The sequence below is a fragment of the Halichoerus grypus genome, chromosome 6, assembly GCF_964656455.1.
Source record: "Halichoerus grypus chromosome 6, mHalGry1.hap1.1, whole genome shotgun sequence".
NCBI classification, from domain to species: Eukaryota; Metazoa; Chordata; class Mammalia; order Carnivora; family Phocidae; genus Halichoerus; species Halichoerus grypus.
In genome coordinates this window covers 86,115,340-86,136,726 of record NC_135717.1, presented here as the reverse complement: position 1 = coordinate 86,136,726, position 21,387 = coordinate 86,115,340, and the positions used below count along the sequence as shown (strand labels likewise).

At 37.1% G+C, this 21,387-nt stretch overlaps 1 protein-coding gene across 3 annotated transcripts; it reads left to right on the top strand.

Moving 5' to 3' along the window:
• Nucleotides 1–1,284: 1,284 nt before the first annotated feature.
• Nucleotides 1,285–19,002, top strand: LOC118525463 (killer cell lectin-like receptor 2). 3 transcript variants are annotated; one of them, XM_036076214.2, is made up of 9 exons: nucleotides 1,285–3,452; nucleotides 6,107–6,209; nucleotides 8,018–8,134; nucleotides 9,327–9,416; nucleotides 10,313–10,525; nucleotides 12,335–12,477; nucleotides 14,110–14,216; nucleotides 16,991–17,149; nucleotides 18,753–19,002. In XM_036076214.2, exons 3-9 carry the CDS (start codon nucleotides 8,020–8,022, stop codon nucleotides 18,886–18,888), a joined length of 963 nt encoding a protein of 320 aa, XP_035932107.2. In that variant the 5' UTR covers nucleotides 1,285–3,452; nucleotides 6,107–6,209; nucleotides 8,018–8,019; the 3' UTR covers nucleotides 18,889–19,002. The 3 variants fall into 3 exon arrangements, with proteins under 3 accessions (XP_035932107.2, XP_077931729.1, XP_077931728.1); XM_078075603.1 differs by having other exon boundaries at nucleotides 1,287–3,452; nucleotides 16,991–17,164; nucleotides 18,753–18,846; XM_078075602.1 differs by having other exon boundaries at nucleotides 1,287–3,452; nucleotides 16,991–18,890.
• The last annotated feature ends 2,385 nt before the right edge of the window (nucleotides 19,003–21,387 follow it).

Sequence of the window (21,387 nt, the reverse complement as noted above, 5' to 3'; positions counted from 1 at the left end):
TTAATTTGTGGGCCCACAATTTTTGTTTGCTCCTCAATACTCTGTGTCTCCTGAGTAAGACATTGAGTAAGATGATCAAGATGGAGCAAAGTTGGGAGAAATAGTTCTTCGATTTAATGTGTTAACTCCTTGTCATCATTCTCTGACTTCCCTCTTGTGCTGACTTGTTATGTTCTGTCCCCACTGTCTACTGAGTTTCTCACATTCAAACCAAGATTGGAGGCTACATCATTAGGATAAATATTTTATATTGTCTCTGACTTTCTTATACCTTGTTTGAACTGCTTCTTCCTAGATTGTAAGCTGCTGGTGGACAATGATCACTAACAATTAAATTTTGTATAATACTAGTTTTATATGAAACTGGAATGTTATAGCACTCAGGTCAGTAGATACATGTTCCCTTCCCTTCCTCCCCATAATAAAGAGTCTTCTTGCAATAATCAAAACTTATTTTCCAAGTATTGGTTCAGTGCCCCATCCTTCCTTTGGCCCTTTTATGGGATGGAGTGTTGCTTCCCAGCATCTAGCACAATATTTTCCACAGAGTAGATGCTTTGTAAAAGTTTATTGAGGTGGTTGTCTTTTGTACTTACTGCCATCAGATTATTTTGTCTTTGTAACTTAGTCTGAAGGGGAAGAGATTCATTTCTGTAGCTATGGAAAACCTTTCAGTTACCATGAGCTTTGCACATGCACATAGTCCTGCCACAGAGCTGTATATTCAAACACTTTGGATAAGGATGTGTCTTTTGGATCACAGCTGTGATCCTAATTTCTCAAGTAGACACTTTAACTTTGCTCAACCAAAGCAATAGATAATGGCACAGCGAAAAGGAGTTTTTGAAATATGTGAGACCTGTGAACATGGGTTGTGCTGTAAGTTCAACTACTGATCCCTGTGATTTTTTTTTTAAAGACTTTCTTGGGAGCAATTTTAGGTTCACAGAGAAGGGAGAGGAAGGGACAGAGATTTCTCATATTCTCCAGCCCGCACACATGCATAGCCTCCTGTTACCAACATTTTCCACCAGAGTAGTACATTTGTTATATCTGATGAGCCTCCACTGACACATCATAATCACCCTAAAGCCCATAGTTTCCTTTTGGATTCACTCTTGGCAGTGTATATTCTATGGGTTTAGGCAAATGTATAATGATATATATCCATCGTTATAGTATCAGAGCTAGTATTTTCACTACCCTAAAATTCCTGTGTGCTCCATCCAGTTCTCCCTACCCTCATCACCGACCCTTATCATCACTATTACTCTTTGTATTGTCTCCACAGTTTTTTCTTTCCATAATGTCATGTAGTTGGAGTTATACAATATGTAGCCTTTTTAGGTTGACTTCTTTTACTTCTTTCACTTACATATTTAAGTTTCCTTCATGTCTTTTCGTGACGTGATAGCTCATTTCTTCTTAGCACTGAATAATATTCCATTGCTTGGGTGGACCTCAGCTTATCCATTTATCTAGTGAAAGACACCTTGGTTGCTTCCAGGTTTTGGCGATTATAAATAAAGCTATAAATATCTATGTGCAGGTTTTTGGGTGATCAAGTTTGTTGGTTATTTTAATAATTGGCTTCCTATCATTATATGGTAATGCACTAGAATAGAACATCCACAAAATTTAATAAAAAATAAACAACAAAGGTAAATGAATGATTTGAGGGTAAGTTCAGAGTCTGAACTGTGTGAGATAGTGGAGGGAACACTAACTGATACAACAGAATTCTTAATTATGCCCCTACTTTGCAGATCTATTTTCCTTTTCCACCTGTGAATAGACAGGTTACCTTTAATGGCAGAGAGCCCAAATAGCCCTCTGAAGTCCCTTTTTTGCCATAATTTTTTCAAGCTTACTTATTTCCTGAGATGGAGGTGGTCTCATTTAGTTATTTAGAAATTGGAGGAAGGGCGGGTACTGTCTGATAGACTGCTGGAGGGCAGTTGGGCCCATATAAAGGATTTTACCTCTAGAGCATTAGAACAGATTTTATTGTAAAGACAAGAAGGACAAATGAGGTAACTAGTTAGGGGAACAAGAAAGTTCAAAGGAGGTCTTTTGAGTTTTTGCAGCAAGAGCCAGAAAATGAGCATTGCTCAGTGTCATGAAGGTTAGGCATGAAGTCTAACTGTGGAGGTGGGAACCCGGCAAGGTGAGGTACTCTTCTCAGTTAGAGGGATGCAGACCATCCTTCTCTGGGAGCTGGTGGTTCCTCTAGACATCCTTCCCTTTGGCCTACAAGTGGCAGAACAGCATGATGGTGTGAAATGATAAGCCATTGAGGTTTGAAGTTGTGACGAGAAAGCTTGAAGGTGTGACTAGAAGCTGTGAGCTAAGCTAGCTGACAAAGTAAATATGGTCAATAATGGTTGGGGTAAAATGTGTGGTTTCCCAAATGAACAGAGGCTTTACAGCAAAGCAGCCAGGAAGTAAATAAGTAAATGCTTTATATATTCATGTGTGTATGTGTTATGTGTGTCTTGCACATAAGTGAATTTGGATGACAAAGTATAGGAACATTCAAAGTATTCTTCAAATTTTTCATCTTTCTGTTTTATGAACCAGAGGTTGTTCAGATGAAGTTTGGTGCTTCCAATGTTGTGCTGCTTTGATCAAAGGGCCATGCTAGGAGTTTCTGTTAGTCCCATCTGAAGTCAGTGCTGTCATTATCTTGTCTTCTCCTTTAAGAAGAAATTTACCTCTTCCAGAAATTAGAGCTTAGTAACAAACCAAGTAACTTGAGCTTGGAGGGAGCTGCTACACAATTTGGCTTCCCAGTCATTCATCTCAATTGCTTTTGTCTAAAACCGAAAAATCTAGATTTTATAGTCAATTCCTCCTTTTTTTATTTTAGAAAATCTAGTTTATTTTATTTTTTATTTTATTTTTTTATGTTCAGTTAGCCAGCATATAGTACATCATAGGTTTTTGTTGTAGTGTTCAACGATTCATTAGCTGGGTATAACACCCAGTGCTCATCCCAACACGTGCCCTCCTTAATGCCCATCACCTGGTCACCCTGTCCCCCTACTCCCCTCCCTTCTGTAACCCTCAGTTTGTTTCCCGGAGTCCAGAGTCTCTCATGGTTTGTCTCCCTCTCCGATTTCTTCCCTCCCTTCCCCTGTGGTCCTCTGTTCTATTTCTTATGTTCCACATGTAAGTGAAACCAATTCCTCTGAACTTGAATCACCTTGTTCATCAAGTGCACATGTGGGCATCACATCTCTTGTCTGTGCTGCAGTTACAATAAGGAACCAGACGGACGTGGTACTCAGCTTACAGAGTGGATGTAGAGAGGACAGACAACTATGGTGGTTTAAAACAGTGTTCTGCACCTGTCTAGCCTACATCATGAGAACTGACCACCTTTCACCGGCTCTGAGGATGTAAATCAAAACCGAATAAAGGCTCAGCATTACTAGTAACTGCATGGGACGGTAAGATGGTAATAACAAGATCCGAGGTCACAGAATGGAGGTGCAGTATGCTGCCACATGTTTCCAGCTCCTAAATATTAGGAATGTGCCCCTTGCCCTTGCCCACACCCTCTCTTCCAAGCATCTGCAGTCCAAACCTGACAGGTGAGGACAGAGAAACCAGCTCAGCCTGTCAGGATTTCTGCATTGCTGTCCTGGCTCTTCCACTGTTTATAGAACCTTGGGAGAGAGAGAGGAAAAAATGAGTATGTATTTTGAAGTCTGAGAAATCCTATCTAGTGCTACTCTCACTGAATTCTTCCAAGCCTAAGAAGGGAGTGTTATTCTTATTGAACACATGAGGAAAAGGTCTTGAAGATTGGGAGTGACTTGTAGACATTTTTATATCTAGGGAGGATTTGAACCTTGACCTCAAATAACAATGTTCAATATATAATGAGCCTGATTTTATTTTTATTTTTTTTTATTTATTTATTTATTTTAAAGATTTTATTTATTATTTATCTGAGAGAGAGAGAATGAGAGAGACAGCACATGAGAGGGGGGAGGGTCAGAGGGAGAAGCAGACTCCCTGCCGAGCAGGGAGCCCGATGTGGGACTCGATCCAGGGACTCCAGGATCATGACCTGAGCCGAAGGCAGTCGCTTAACCAACTGAGCCACCCAGGCGCCCGAGCCTGATTTTAAACATGGGTCAAGAATTAGCAATAATGTATCTTTTGGCAAGTCAGTTAACTTCTTAACATTAGTTTCCTCATCTGTAAAATGGGGGCAATATTAAATGGCTATCAGCCTTGGGAGGGTTTGATATGGTTATACATATAGTGGGTCTTTCAATAAATGACAGTGTCTCTCTCTGCCACCTCTTTGATCAACTTTAATACTTCTCCCACGCTTACTCCCTATGTTCTTTCAGCAGAGGTTGGTTTGTTTGTTTTTTTTGTTTGTTTGTTTATTTATTTATTTATTTATTTATTTATTTATTTATGGCTTTAGAATAGAGGGCTAGAATCTTTCTCTGTTTTGAGATTAACAAAGCCAATCCAGGATTGGAGTGAAGAGATGAAAATGCCCAGTAACCAGTATTCTTGAAGTGTCCAGACTCTCCCCATGAAACTTATATTATTGAATTAAAATAGTGTCTGGGGGGTATTTCAGCTGAGTGCTTGCACGTGATGACAGGTGGTGATCAGAGATTAAGGAGTGCTTTGGGGACAGAAGTGGGCCCGCTGAGGGCCAAAGAATAGCAACATAACCTAGATTGGTCCTAGTGGTCAGAACATTCAGTAGCTGTGTTTGTAAAGTAGTTTGGAGGAGAGGTGGGAGGCATGAACAACCTGAAGAATGGGAAATCCTTCTAAAGTACAATGGTTTCGTTGTGGCTGGAAGTTGGTAAGGAAAGAGAAGAATAAGTAAGGAACTTGGTCAGAGCCTGGTGAGGTAAGGGTGAGCTGTCTCTTCATGACCAATTTCTGTTTCTCATCCTGCCTCTCTCCTCTTCCTCCACACTCCATATTAACCATAATCATCTCCTTTGAAGAGCAACTTAAGTTGATTTCATAGAGCTGTATGTCAGAAGATTGACAAGGCCTGTATTAAATGAAAATGAACTTCAGTGAGGTTCGGGTAAAGTCTGGCTCACAGAAACAGTTATAGAAATGAATTTCTTTTAGCTGGACGTTTGTAGTTCTTCATGAAGTAAGACTCATGCACAAAACTCAAGTAGAGGAATAATTCAACAGTATCTTTTGAAAAAATAAAATGTGAGCATTTTCACACACCTTGGTGGTATATAAATGGGAGCAGCTTCACTGGAAGGCATTGGGCAATATGTATCAAAGTTCTTTAATGTATTAACCCCCCTAATTTCATGTTTAAACATTTTTCCTAAGACAGCATTCAAATGTAAGGCCAAATATTTTTTGTACTAGCAATAAATTGGAAAACAACTCAAATGTCCAACAGTAGGGGATTGCCTAAATAAATTGTGGCATAATCTGTGTGGGTAATGACTATGTATGGATTTTAAAATCACATTTTAGATGAATATTTTTTAAGTAAGGAAACATTTATTAGAAAATAATAAATCAAAAAAATTATGTATGAATAATGCCAACTTTCATAGTAATCATAGTGTGTGGATAAGAAACAGGAAGAATATACACCAAAATTTTTGTAGTGGGATTATGGATGTTTTAAAATAATTTTTAAAATACATTTATCGATTGTACACATAAGTGGAAAAAAAATCTTTTTTTTCAGATAGCGGCATGTAAGAGAAAGTTTCTAAGAGACAGACTCTTTAAGAGTTAAAGAATTTAGTTATAATATTTCTTAGGTATATGTATACTTATGCACTTTAATCATTTGTTTTTGCTAGTAGTTTCTTTTAAATAGGCTAGTTTTTGTTGAAGATATTAGTTCTTATTTTTTCCAAAGCTGGGCTCGTTTATATTTTCAGTCCTCAAATAGTGATTTTGAACGTTATTTTGCAAAGAGTATGAAGTGGTTGGTTAGTTGAAATGGAGGAAGATGTACCTCAACATCAGCCTTTTCATATAATTTCCTTTCAGCACTTTGGCCAAGAGGAGGGGCAGTAAATTTCTGAGTGGGAGTACCATTCAGAGACAATCATTTCTGCCTTCTGTCTTACAGCCCCTCACGCACACAAGGGATCCAGGATCAAAAAGGCCAACTTCTTCCACCTCTTTTCTGGATCAGCTTTCTCTGCCTGCATCCCTGCATGGCATAGACACAGGTAACGTCTGCTTCTGTTCCCCCAGATCTTTGTTATCTGAGTGTCCTACTAGTGCCACTTAATAACGAAGAGATTCTGGGAGAAAAAGATTCTAGGAAGGTGGCATTTTATTATAAATGGCTTGGCGTAAATATGGGGATTGGTAGAAAAGCATTTTCTAATGATTACATTAGAACTGCATTAACTCTAAAGGATGTGAAAACTGTAGTGCAAAATTCATGGAAAGCTATTTTCTTTTTCTCGATACACTGCGACTTTTGCTTTGTGTCGAATGATGTAGATGTTACCCACCTTAAAGGATTGTGTAATAGAAAAGACTCCTCTTCCTTAGGAAATTAGGGAAAATGTGAATAAGTTTAGAAAATTTTGTAAATTAATAAAAAAATTTAAGGAGAATAGAGTTTCATGTGTAATTTGTTTTCCATATTTTCTGTTTCTTGGATATCATCTTTTCACACTGATTAATATCAGAATCAGGGTAGCTTTTAAAGATTTATTATTTAATAATTTTCTTTTTCTTTATTATATTTTTTTAAAAGATTTTATTTATTTATTTGACAGAGAGAGAGACAGTGAGAGAGGGAACACAAGCAGCGGGAGTGGGAAAGGGAGAAGCAGGCTTCCCGCCGAGCAGGGAGCCCGATGCGGGGCTTGATCCCAGGACCCTGAGATCATGACCTGAGCCGAAGGCAGTTGCTTAACCAACTGAGCCACCCAGGTGCCCCTAATAATTTCTTTTTATATTGATATCCATTAATAGACTGAATCCTTTATGGATATTAACTAATGACTGCCTGTTGACAAATTTTATTTTCAGAGAGGCTTCTCTGGCAACATCACACACTAGAAAGTTATTTCTAAAATTCAAATATACATGGAATCATTTGGGATTAAAAATACAGGTGTATGGGTTCCACTGAGATTTTTATTCAGCATATCTTACATGGGCCACTGGAGTCTGGATTGTTGACCAATCTGCAATGTTAACCATTAATAATTCTTTTGCAGATGGTTTATGGGTTATACTTTGGGAAACATACTCTGGTAGAGTCTTGTTATATTTGAAAGAATGCAAGAACTTTTAAATACTTATATGTATAACTGAACATGTATATTAAGGCTTTTTAGGCCAAGATATATATATTTTTTCGGAATTTCAAACAGAATTTTCATTTTTTTGAATTGATAGTTTTTAAAGTGTCTCAGTGATTTATACTGGTGCCAAATTTGTCCAACATTTATATATGTATGTTCAGGGACACTTGGGTGGCTCAGTTGGTTAAGCATCTGCCTTAGGCTCAGGTCATGATCCTGGGGCCCTGGGATTGAGTCCCGTGTTGGGCTCCCTGCTCAGCAGGGAGCTTGCTTCTCCCTCTGCCTGAAGCTCCCCCTGCTTGTACTCTCTCTCTTTCTCTCTGACATATAAATGAATAAAATACATATATGTATGTTCAACATTTTGAGCTAAATTGGCTGGTTGCATAGGACCCAGCCTATTCAATCTATTGGGACATTTAAAAAAAAATTCTTTTGATATTTTCTAATAATCATGGCAGTAATCACTAGGAGTATAAATGAGTTTAACAGAAATATTGAAAGGTTTTCCATTTCTTATATAAATCAGGATCAGTCCACATGCTTTATGCGCTTGAAGGAGTTAAACACACATTCACTCATATAGATACACACACAAGCCTCTAGGTATGTCGCTGGTATGTTTCTACAGCCTGAGATTTGAATTTTTCTTTTGACAGAAATCATCCTGTTGTGAGGTTTTAATTTAAAGCATCTTTCCCTTCTTACTGTAGATATGAGCGATCAGCAAGTGATTTATTCCTCCCTGAGATTTCTTCAGTCTTCTTCAGAGTCACCAAATAGATTAAGGCCAGGTGGGACTCAAAGGCCTGGGAAAAATGATGGCAAAGGTATATATCTTAAGCATCTCTTATGGATTGTCAAACTTTGACATTTGAAAAAAGTTCCTGTTTGTCCTTTTGTTTTCAAATAGTAATAAGAAACCATGATGGTGTAGAGTAGCAGAGCAAAGCCTTGTTTTTTATTTTTATGTTTGTGAAAATGGAGAAATTAATGAATTCTTTAAAATTTGCAAAGCTAATAAAGTGTTTTTATTCAAATTTGGTCAAGAGGAATTTGTGAGGCCTTTAAAAGTAAAGGACAGATTAGAGTCTCAAGAAAACACTGAATTTCCTAGAGAAACAAAGGTCTTAGAGAATGCTTGAAAAATGGGAATATTTGTTAGAAACAATGTTTTTATTCAGACAAAAAGATATTTTAGGTGACTTAAATATTTATCCAACCTTAATTGGTAATGAAGAAACAGAAGATTAGTCAAAAGGAGCGTTCACTTTTTTCTGTTCTTTCCATCCTCACTCTCTACCTTCAAATATTGTCACAAACTCTAAAGTGAGATTAACTTTTATTGTTTTAATTTAGTGACAATCAGAGATACAATTTTTAGACCCAGGACCTCAAAAGTAGGAGGATAAATATTGTCTAAGGAAAAATAGGATTGATGAAAAAGAAGGGAAAGTTGATTTGTAGAAACTCTTTTAAGGATGGACCCCAATCACATTTCCAGCCTCATAATACCCACTATTGGCTACCAATTCCTCAAGAATACTGACTGCTTTTTCTTTCCTCTTCATGATTAGTTGTGATCACAGGAAGGAGTATACACATCTGTGTGGACTCTTATAAAAGTGTATTATATCTATTGCCGTCTCTGCTTTTTAAAAAAACTTTGTTGAATTTTTTAATTGAATTATAATTGATGCACAATGTACATGAGTTTCAGGTGTACAACATAGTGATTGGACAAATCTGTACATTAGGCCATCTGTGCTTTAGTAGGGAAAGTGCTTTTAAAATCCTAGAGGACTGTTCTTGTGTGTAGGATTTCTACAGTGGGTGTATATCAGTCAGAAATCTGAGACTTTAAAACTGTAATTACTAGGTCATAAATTTAAATCAATTTGTATGATATATTTTTGTAAAATTTTTAGAGAAGGTTATCTCTGTTTCAAATGGTATCCCAGGTTAAGGTTAGCAGTGAGCAAGGCTTTGTCCCTGATGATTATCTTTCTTCCTTATATAAAGGGTTTTCAGTGACCTGGCATCTCATTGCAGTGATTCTTGGGATCTTGTGTTTACTACTATTGGTGACAGTCGCACTATTGGGGACAAAGAGTGAGTAATTAAAATACAACTTTCAAGTCTGAGTAATAGCAGTGACCACTATTTGCACAGATACTAACTGTTCCTTGGCTATCATGATGGAATGTCCCAGACATGTCACAGTGTCATTTTCATTTTATTCACCTATTCCAATGACTCTGTAGGTTAATGAACTGTCTCATTCTGTAGAATACATAATAGCATTCATTCAGATACAGGACTTAGTCATATAATGTCTTCTGAGTTTAGATCATTGTAAATATTAGATACACATTCTTTGAGAAACAACTGTTCACAAGAAATTATGACTTTCTCTTGATTTTTTTTCCAAGTCTGTGGTGATAGAGTTTAATAAAAAGATTGATTCTGTACGTGTACCTTAGATGATCTTGAATTCAACTCTTATCTTTTATTTGAATTTCTTGACATCTTTAGAGAAAATCACTAACGTGCCACTCAAATAAATGTACTTATTTACATCTTCCTCCCTTTTCTATTTGATCACCTTCAGTAACAATGATGGTATTTCTTCATGTTTCCTAGTGCAGATTTTCATATATAGAAAATGTGTTGCTAAGTGTTGATTGACTGGTTTTTACTCTGGGACCTATTTATAAATGATAGGCTAATTGTTAAAAAGAAACTGAACTGAATGGTAAGATGTTACTATTATAATTTTATTCAGATATCTTCTTTTATTTATTCTACACATAAGTTGCTAATAGTGTGAAGTTTGAAGTTTCCATTTCTACGGTCGGTTTATTGAGGTGTTACTTTCTAAATGTCACATTAACCATTTAAAGTAATGAAAGGGATTGGTTGTCAAAGTGAGACTTTTTCTTTTGTCTTGAATTTTAACATTCAAGTATATGAGTACCCTTGTATTATATCTATGCTATTAATTTTAGTTTTTCAGTATATTCAAGAAAACCATCAGCTGGGGGAAATGATAGGAAACCTGACTCGAGAGCACCACATTTTGCAAAATGACAGCTACTTAAAGGAGCGACTTTTGACAAATATGACTTTAGAATATAACATTCTCAAAAATGAATCGCTTCAGCAGAAAAAGGAACAGGATTTACTGTTTGCAGATAGGAGATGTCAGAAAGAAAATGAAGGTATGAAGGGCATCTTGAATGGAAGATTGCATGATTTGCCTTTATTTCTTCCCCTTCCAGAAGCTTTGAGGCCTGATAGGCAGGCTGATGGTATATGCTAGTGATCTAGGTCTACTAGACATCTTTTTATTTGTACCTCAAGATGCAATATGAGTGTTTGGGTTTGCCTACATCAAATGTGAGACTGAGACCCCAGGAGCCGTGTTGGGATTAACAGAGCTCTGTATCTACCCAAACTCAATGGCAGTTCTTGCATTCTGACTGCTTCAGGGAGGTGAAATAGTGTGTCAGCTTCCCTGAAAACGTGGATCCTTTTGGACCTGTGGGCAAATTAGACACTCCACTTTGTGGCTGACATGAAATATGGAGGCTATTAGTAAAAATATACTTAGGTTAAATGGGCACAAGGCCTTTTATTTGGGTGCTCTTGTAAAGGTAATTCTGTTGTATGTGTTTCCATTGTGCCTTGAACCTCAGGTGTTTGGTCTCTAGACACTCTCTGCGGGCTCTGCACTACTTCTGCAGAGTTTGCTGAAGTGTTGATGTTTGTATAACTCTGTGTGATAATACCCTTTAAAACATCCAAGAGATAAGGATATTAAATCCCGTACAATAAACTCCGTTGTCATGCAAATGGATGGGACGAATTAATCTAGTTAATCAATAAGTGATAAAATATTTGTTTAGGATTTGGAATTTATAAAACAATTTTGCATATTTAATATCATTTAGATATGGTACCAGGAATTTATCCTCTCTGCTATTAAAGAATCAATATGTGCTATGGTGAGCGCTGTGAATCGTGTAAGACTGATGAATCACAGACCTGTTCCCCTGAAACAAATAATATATTATATGTTAATAAAAATAAATTAATAAAAAAAAAATCAATAGTATTTTAAAAATTGGGTACATTATAAGATATATGAGGAAAAGAAGAAATTCTAAAGAATCGTGTTTCTTTTATTTAGAAGGCATTCCAGAATCTTTTTAAAAAATTACTTTTATTATTTAAAAAATAGCTTTAGGTATTACGAATACGCAAAAAATGCACATATTTAATGTATATAATTTGACAAGTTTGGACATATGCATGTGTCTGTAAAATCATCCACAATTAGGGTAGTAGACATATCCATTACCTCCAAAAGCTTTCCCATGTCACTTTTTCTTTGGGGGGGTGGTTAAGAACACTTAACACAAGATCTACCCTTTTTACAAGTTTTTAAATGCACAATTCAGTATTGTTACCCATAGGTACTCTATTGTACAGCAGATCTTTAGAGCTTACTCATTTTGCATAACTGAAGCTATATACCCATTGAACAAAAGCTCCTCATTTTCACCTCCCCCAGCCATGGCAACCACCTTCCACTTTCTGTTTTTCTGAGTTGACTATTTTTTGTATCTCATATAACTGGAATCGCGTAGTATTTGTCCTTCTGTGAATGTCTTATTTCACTTAGCTTAATATCCTCAAGGTAATTGTATGTATGTATGTAATCCATGCTGTTACATATGACAGGATTTCCTTCTTTTTAAGGATGAATAGTATTCTATTGTATGTATATACCACATTTTCTTTATCCATTCATCTATGGATGGATACTTGGGTTGTTTCCATGTCTTGGTTGTTGTGAATAATGCTGCAATGAATATAAGAGATATCTTTTGGCATTCCAGAATCTTGATGAACCTAATATTATCATTATTGATAGCTATTAAGATTTTATTTAATTATGGAGGGCTGGTAAGTATATTGCTCTGTTTAACAGAATACCAGATAATGTTTCACCTCATATGTTGTAGGCAAACTCTATGAAAACCGCTGGTCCTGTTGTGGAATAAAGTGTTATTATTTTATTCCTGCAAGTAAAAACTGGAACGGATGTAAACAGACTTGCCAGAGTTATAATTCATCTCTTTTGAAGATAAATGATGCAGATGAACTGGTATCATGGACTGTTACATTCACTTTTATTTTCCCAGCTGTCTCTCATGCTTGGAGTGATGTTGAGGATATTGAGATGTTGAGGATATTGAGGATATTGAGAGATGTTGAGATACTGAGGACAGGGGGAGGCCAGAAAGAGGGACCTTCAGTTATTCTCTGTATTGTGTCTGTTGAGTGAGCAAAAATTGTGTGGGTAAGAAAGGTAAGGGTTCTGGAAAACCCTGCCTACTGATAGGCATATATGATCTTGCTACTTTCTAAACATTCAATATATATTATTTATCATGATGACCATTATTGTTTCCAAAATGGAAACCCCCTTCAAGATTCAGTTTGGGTTTTTGCATTCATTTCCTTTTGTAAGGTGTGTGCTCACTGAGAAGCATGCCTCTCCTTCGATGGAGCCCTTAACCCTTTGGTATTTGCAGCCTGGAAGCAGTGGTTATTTATCCTTGCAAGGTGGCAACTAAGAACCTGGAGGAACCTAATCCAGTAGGTGCTATTAGGAATCCAGGAGCCAGATTGCCTGGGATCAGGCAAATCTGCTTCTGCTACCTATTATTTGTGTGACCTTGGGTGAATTACTCAACCTCTGGATCTCAGTTTTTCCACCTGCAAAAAGGAGATAATAATGAGGAATATAAAAGTGATAACAGTTTTATAGGTTAGCCTCATGGTGATTTTCATGGCATCTGTAGGTAACATTTTCTTGATCAGTATTCTAATATATTGTATAATGATGTATATCTTTCAAAAGGAATTGTAAAAAGAGAAAATAAAGTGACAACAATATCAAAATTATCTTTTAATTTATTACTAGTAAAAATTATCCACACACACAAAATATTTTTTACAGAGAAGTATTTTCAAAGATCAGCCTAAAACCTCTATTTATCCCTTAGGAAAACAACATAACATTTATATGCAAATCTAATAGATGTTTTAAGTCACAACATAAAAGAATTTATGATATCAAGTCATAAAATGTTTGTTGCAGTAAAACTCACTTAAATTTAAACCTATATTTTGAAATACATTCAGCCATTTAATCAGACATTACGTAAAATGTCACTTTGCTATATTACATTTTTTGACATAGTAAATATTTCCAAATACTGCCCATTTTCCCTTCACCCCTTCCAACTACTAAACTACAGCAAGCCTTTCTCTTATGAGGCTGAGGGTTTTGATGCACAACTTCGCACATATAGTTGTTATTTTAATAAATTTGTTATGAAGATTCCTTTTTTCATTTAATAATAAGTAATGATCACTTTCTACACCATTAAATATTTTTCTGGAGCATGATTTTGAGTAGTTTTATAGTGACATACATTATTTAACAAGTCTAGTGTTAGATATTTAGATTTAAATTTTTTTCGTGTTTAAATAATCCATGAGAGTGGCAGGAATTTTTAACATTAAGTAAATAATCTTTGAGGTAGAACTTACTTTGGAAAATAAAAGCATGAGGATGGAGAGGAGGGAGGGTTTTCCAGGAATAGAGATGAAGCATGGTGTGGTGTGTAGCAGAGTATTGTCCATAGAAACAGCTGGGACCTTCACCTTCCTCCTTTTCATTAATCTAACAGATGGGGCTAGTCACATGATATGTTTTGTTTCCTTACAGGCCTTTATTCAACCCCAAACTTATAGGAATAACTACTGGATTGGATTATCATATGATGATAGAGAACAAAAATGGAAATGGATTGACACTGGTCCACCTTTTGGGATGTAAGTCTCTGGAATGCATTCAAGCTCCAACATTGGTGTTGGGGTTGGGAGGACTGTATCTAAAAAGAATCTTCTCTTATTTCACGTGGTTTTCACACAGAGGTCATTGGTAAGAATAAGTAGAATGATTAAGAACATGTTTTAGGAAGTATAATTAAAAAGAAAGAGAAATGTCATACAGATTATTAACAAAATTTTGATGCTAAACACATGCTCAGAAGTATGCATTATGAGGTACCCAAAACAAATGCAAATCATAAAGTGATATGAAGGAATTGGACCATCCTGAATCAGCTATAGTGATCCCTCCCACAATCACAAGTTAAGTATTTGGAGGATCCCCAAAGTTCATTTGAAACTTCTTTATAGATGGTCCCTGACTAACAATGGTTTGACTTACAATTTTTCTACTTTACAATGGTGTGAAAGCAATATGCATTCAGTAGAAACTGTACTTTGAATTTTTAATTTGATCTTTCCCGGGGCTGGTGATGTGCAGTGTGATCTTCTGTTGTGATGCTGGGTGGAGGCAGCTGGAGCTCCCAGTGATCCTCCTGACTGATCACAAGGGTCAACAACCCAGTACACTTAACAACCATCCGATACCCATACAACCGTTCTGGTTTTCACTTTCAGTGTAGTATTCAATAAATCACATGAGATGCTCAACACGTTATTATAAAATGGGCTTTGTGTTAGATGATTTTGCCTAACCATAGGCTAACATAAGTGTTCTGATCATATTTAAGGTACACTAGGCTAAGCTAGTAGGGTGGGTGTATTACATGCATTTTTGACTTTTGGTATTTTCCATTTGTGTTGGGTTTATCAGGACATAACACCATCATACAATCTGTATATTATTAGTTTATATTATTTATAAATATAAATATAAGTGAGTATACACACACACGCACACATACATATGCCTTCACTATGGTTTTTTGGGGGGGGTTGTTTGTTTCTTTGTTTATCACTGTGCCCAGTGTGGGGCTCAAACTCATGTCCTTGAGATCAAGAGTCACAAGCTCTTCCAACTGAGCCATCCAGGCATCCCCATAGTTTTATTTTGAAGTGCAGTATTTTGTAAACTCTTGGGTTTCCATTTAGTTATAATTTTCTGTTAAACTGTTCAATAATTTTTTAAAAATCTTAACTTTTATACCTTTTATTTCTAGGGATTCTGGTTTAAGTTTTTAAATCTTGCTAGTTACTCACTTCTTCAAGCTGTCTTTTATTTCTCGAAAGATGTCAAACATACTTATTTTATATTTGGTATCTGATAATTCTAATATTTGAAGTTTTGTGGGTCTACTCTATAGTTTCTGCTGGCTTTTGTTCATGGTGTCATTTTCTGTGTAGTGTTTTTTTCCGTTTTGAGCTGCTGTGGAAATTATTTGAGGACTGAGATGAAGGTGGCTGCAAACTTAAAGGAAATGGCGTGCAGGAAATTACCTCGATGCAGCCATAGCCTGGGAGTTCACTTGCAGGCAAACACTCAGAGGCACAGAATAGAAAGGCTCATGGGCCAAATTAAGATGCTCAAATTGTATTTAGTTAATTAAGTCAATTTGGAACGAATAGCCCAATGCAAGGGGAAAGAAATGGGATAGCTTATCACAATGGGATGGGATAGGATCAGTTATCACATTCAGGATAAGGTGCAAGTGGGTAAAAGGTTACCTGAATCCTGGGTTCATAATCTTCAGATGGCCTGACTCTTCTGCATCCCCCTTTCCTGATAGTGGCGTGGTTTCTAGGGTATCACTTGAGTTTGGGGTAAGGGGGCCCAACAAACAGAAGGCTCTGTGGCCAGCATACGCATTTTCTGTAGTGGGGAGATGTGGGAGCATGTAAGCCCGGGGACAGCTGCAGCTTTCCAGGGATCCTGATGAGCAGCTATGGATTTTATTTGAGTTTGTTAGGCAGAGGGCCAGTATGAGTGTCACCAGTAGGAGGTGAATTTAAGACCTCATGGATGTAAGTGTCTATGTGCATAATGTATATTTTGAGTGAGACGTGTAGTGCTACTTGGTTCCTTCTTCCTTGCCTCTGTTCAGCAGGCACACGCGGTACTTACAGTGTCTGTACCGGACGCGTCTCAAAGGTTACTAACTTCCTCATCCTACTTACTGAACACATCTCCTGCTTTCTGCCCATGCCTCCCAAGCTACTTAGTTTCATTTATCTTCCTTTTTGTTTGTTTTTTTTTCCTGTAGGGGATTTGGATATTCAAATAATATTCAAATACAAATTGCATGAGGGATAATTGGTAATTTTGGATTCTTAGGTGGGATTATTCATTTTTTCTTCTGCTTAAGTCCAAGGTTGAAGATTTTTCAAGGGGAGTTTACATTGAAGATACATCTTCAGGATCTCAACTCTTTGTAGGTTTTCTTCCATATGGAAACTTGAGTGGAATTCATATTTAATCTACTGTATCAATTAAGGGAAAAAATGACTTCAGTCCTTCACTTACCCTCCTGGGTTCCCACCTTTACTTAACCTCAGCCTGAGCCTGAATTTGCTTCTTGCCAGCTCATAAATTTATTCAAGAAGGTTTTAATTTTTTTTTAAGATTTTACTTATGAGATAGAGCAAGAGTGAATGAGAGAGAGAGAGATAGAAGCAGGCTCTCCACTGAGTAGGGAACCCGGTTTGGGGCTCAATCCCTGGACTCTGGGATCATGACCTGAGCTGAAGGCAGATACTTAACTGACTGAGCCACCCAGACATCCCTAAACAGTTGACCATGTGTGTTTTCTATTCTACAGTAACTATGCATTCATGCGTTCTTCTGGAAGAGGACAATGTGCATTTTTAACCCCAACAAGAATAGCAACTATTGAGTGCTCTAAGACCTACAATTGTATCTGTGAGGAGAGAATTGATGATGTTTTCTCTGCCTGCTTCAATATATACAAGAAGAAAAGGTGCAATGGAACCTGGTATTTGTTTGTTTGTTTGTTCCTGTGATAATTTGTGAATACTTAACAAACTAATGTTTTTGCTACTAGGAGTTACTTTACTGTGGAAACAGAGATGAGTGGGAAAAGGAAGGAAATGTTCTTTTGGACTATGATTTAAGAGATCAGATGCCATCTGTCTTCTTGAGAAAGAGTGCATGCTTTTGTTTTTGGAGAGAAGTTTCCCCTTTCTTTAATGGTCCTGAGAAATTCCCTTTCTCTTTCCCTGACCCACGCATAGAACCAATTAGACAACTCTGATAGCCTGGTCTTTTCCTTATTAGTAGGAGAAATGGGATAAATCATTTCAGTAGCCTCTGGGTTTGAGAGGTGGCACAATTAAGAACTAAAAAATAGTTATTTTGCCTCCCCTCCCCCCATCTAGATAATCACCTTTCATTAAAATGGTTTTACTTTGCTATAATTTCATACTTCCTCATAGTTGAAAAAATTGTATAAAAACTCTCCTGTAACCTTTGCACGTAGTTACCATTTGTTCATATTTTGTTCTACCTGTGCTTTACAGTTCTCCTCTCTCTCTCCCCTACTCCCTTGCTGTTCTAATTGATAATAAATTGGGGACCTTATGTCCCTTTGTCTAAATATTTTATAAGAACAAGTACTTTGTCTTGTATAACCATAGTAAAATTATAAAAATCAGGATATTTAGCATTGATAGAGTACTGTGATTTCATCCGTAACCCATATTCAAATTTTGTCAACTGTCCTGATAATATCAGCATAGGTATTTTTCCTGCACGTGTGGGATCATGTGATACATCTAGTTGTGATGTCACTTTAGTCTCTTTTAATCTCGGAGAATTCCTCAGGTTTCTTGGTCTTCTTGACCTTGACATTTTGTTTTATTGTTCTTTATAAGATTCTATTTATTTATTTAGAGAGAAAAAGTGTGAGCGGTGGGAGGGGCAGAGGGAGAGGAGAGAGAGAATCTCAAGCAGACTCCATGCTGAGCTCAGAACCCTATCCAGGGCTTCATCTTGGGACTCTGAGCCAAAACCAAGAGTTGGTCACTTAATGGACTGAGCCACCCAGGCGCCCCTCGACCTTGACATTTTAAAAATCAACTTTATCTCGTTATTCTTTCATGCAATAAAGTGCAGCCATTTTAAGTCATGAGGTCAGTGGGTTTTTAGCAAATGTATACATTTCTTAAACACCATCAGGTCAAGATATAGAACAATTCTATTGCCTGCAAAAGCTCCTTTCTTCCCCCTCACTACCCACCTGGTCCCAGACAACCAGTGTTACACTTTCTGTCACTATGAATTAGTTTTGCCTCTTCTAGAATTTCATAATCATGTACTTTTTTGTATCTGACTTCTTTTGCTCAGCGTGTTTTTGAAATCCATGTTCTTTCATGTATCAGTAATTCATTCCTGAACTACTTTTCCTGAAAAGTAATAATATTGAGCAACTTCTTGTGTATTTATTGGCCATTTGTGTATCTTCTTTTCAGAAGTGTCTGTTTAGTTTATTGCCTATTGAAGTGTCCATTCAATCTTTTTTTATTTTTATTTTATTTTTAAAAAAGATTTTATTTATTTGACAGAGAGCACAAGAGAGCACAAGCAGGGGGAGCGGCAGAAGCAGGCTCCCCGCCGAGCAGAGAGACCGACACAGGGCTTGATCCCAGGACCCCAGGACCCCAGGACCCCGGGACCCCGGGACCCCGGGATCCTACCTGAGCTGAGGGCAGATGCTTAACCAACTGAGCCACCCAGGCACCCCTGTTCAATCTTTTCTTAAGTTGTAAGTGTTCTCAAATAAATAAATAAAATCTTTTAAAAAAAATATAGAAATGTTTACTTCTTCTTTTCCTTCATTTTTTTCTCTTGCTTTATTGTACTGCTTAGGACCTCTGGTACAGTGTTGAAGAGAGTGGTGATAGGAGTCATGCTTGTCTTGTTCCCCATGTTACAAAAAAAAAGGTATTTAGTTTTTCACTCTTATATGTCAGGTCTGCTGCAGGTTTTTGGAGATCCTCTTTATCGTGTTGAGGAAATTCCCTTCTATTCCTGTTGATTGAGACTTTTACCATGAATGGAAATTGAATTTTGTTATATAAATTTTTGTATCTCTTGAGATGTTTATATAGATATTCTCTTATATTCATAATATGATAGATGGCATTACGGTTTTTCAATGTTAAACAAAACTTGCACTTCTTGGGTAATTCCCATGTGGTCATATTGTATTTATTATCATTTTTTATATATTGGTAGATTTGCTTGGGTAATATTTTCTTAAAAATTGTGTACTAATATTCATGATGGATATTGGTGTGTTATTTATTTATTTATTTATTTATTTATGTTTAAAAAAGATTTATTTATTTAAGAGAGAGAGCATGTGTGAGCCAGGGGAGAGGTAAAGGGAGAGGATAATGGACAGAAGCAGACTCCCTGCTGAGCCAGCAGCCCAAGGCAGGGCTCCATCTCATGACCCTGAGATCATGTCCTGAGCTGAAATCATGAGTTGGATGCTTAACCAACTGAGCCACCCAGGTGCCCCTAATTTGTTTAAATATCTTTTTCTGTTTATGGTATTGGAGAAATACTGGCCTTATGTATTCATTTGGGATGTTTCTGAATATCCATCTATTTTGTGGGGTAGCATTTGAATTTTCATTCCTTAAGTGTTTGCTCAAATGTACTAGAGAAATAATCTGTGTCTGAAATTTTCTTTGAGAGATTACATTTCATTAGGAATACCATTTCTTTAATAGAGGCTCTTTAGACATTCTGTTTCTTGTCAATTTTGATAATCTTGATCTTTCGAGGAATTTATTGATTTTGCCTAAATCGTCAAATGTATAGTTTTAGTGTTTTTCACAGTTGTATTAATTTCCTAGGGCTGCTGTAACAAAGTACCACAAATTCACCAGCTTAAAGCCATCACGATTTATTCTCTAACTGTTCTGGAAGACAGAGGTCCAAACCAAGGTGTCAGTATGCTTCCTCTGAGACTTGGGTGGAATCTTTGCTTCTTCCTGGCTTTTCATGGTGGCCATTGATTCATGGCATTACTTGGCTTGCAGTTGCATGGCTCACTTTCTGCCTCTGTTATCACATGGCATTCTCCGTGTGTGTCCCTGTCTTTACGTACAGTTTCCTCTTCATATAAGGACGCCAGCCATATTGGATTAGAGCCCACTCTAATGACCTCATCTCAACTTGACTGCACCTACAGAGACCTTATTTCCAAACAGGGTCATATTCATAGGTGCAGGGGTTAGAACTTAAGCATATCTTTTCAGAGGATACAATTCAACCCATAACAATAATATTCCCTTAGTATCTGTTTACTGTGTGTAGGATCAATGATCCTGTCAGTTTTTTTCTGATATTGTTTATGTTTTTGATATTGTTGTATTTGTGTTCTTCTGTTTTGATGAGTCTAGCTAGAGATTATCAACTTTATTGATCTTGCCAATGAACCAGATTTTTGTCTCATTGATTTGTTTATGTCTGTCCATTTTTTATCTTATTTCATCTTTTATCTTGATTTTCTCCCTTCTACTTGTTTTGAGTATGACTGCTTTTATCTTCCTGCCTTCTTCAGTGAAAGTGTTTTTATTTATTTACTTATTTGAGAGAGAGAAAGAGAGAGAGCATGAGCAGGGGGAGGGGCAGAGGGAGAGGGAGAAGCAGACTCCCCGCTGAGAGCAGAGCTTGACACAGGGCTCCATCCCAGGACCCTGTAATTATGACCCAAGCCAAAGTCAGACCATTTACTGAGTGAGCCACCCAGGTGCCCCTTAAGTGAAAGCTTTTAATCCTGTTGTCACACATAGATCTTTACTTATATGAGACCTAAAAAGCTTGTAAAGTTTTAATAAAAGGTTTGAGCATCTCGTGTCATTGGGCAGTGTGCTAGACCTGGTTTATGTGCTTAGTTTAAAATTTTATCTAAATTTAGGAGACCTAAATTTTGTCTGGTCCCAGGAATTCAGCTAGATAGGGATCAAACCATTCTGAACACCTACGAACTCAACAGGAGATCGAAGAAAAGAATAGCAACGACTCTCTGAACAGAAAAGCGACCATTTTCTGGAAGGTAGGACGTGCGGAGAAGTGAATCCGAGGCGATATTCGGGAAGATAGATGGCGGGGGGGGGAGGGGACCTCCGTCAGCTGCTACTGGCAAGTGATAGAGCAGCGGAGCACAAAATCGGAACTTTTAGA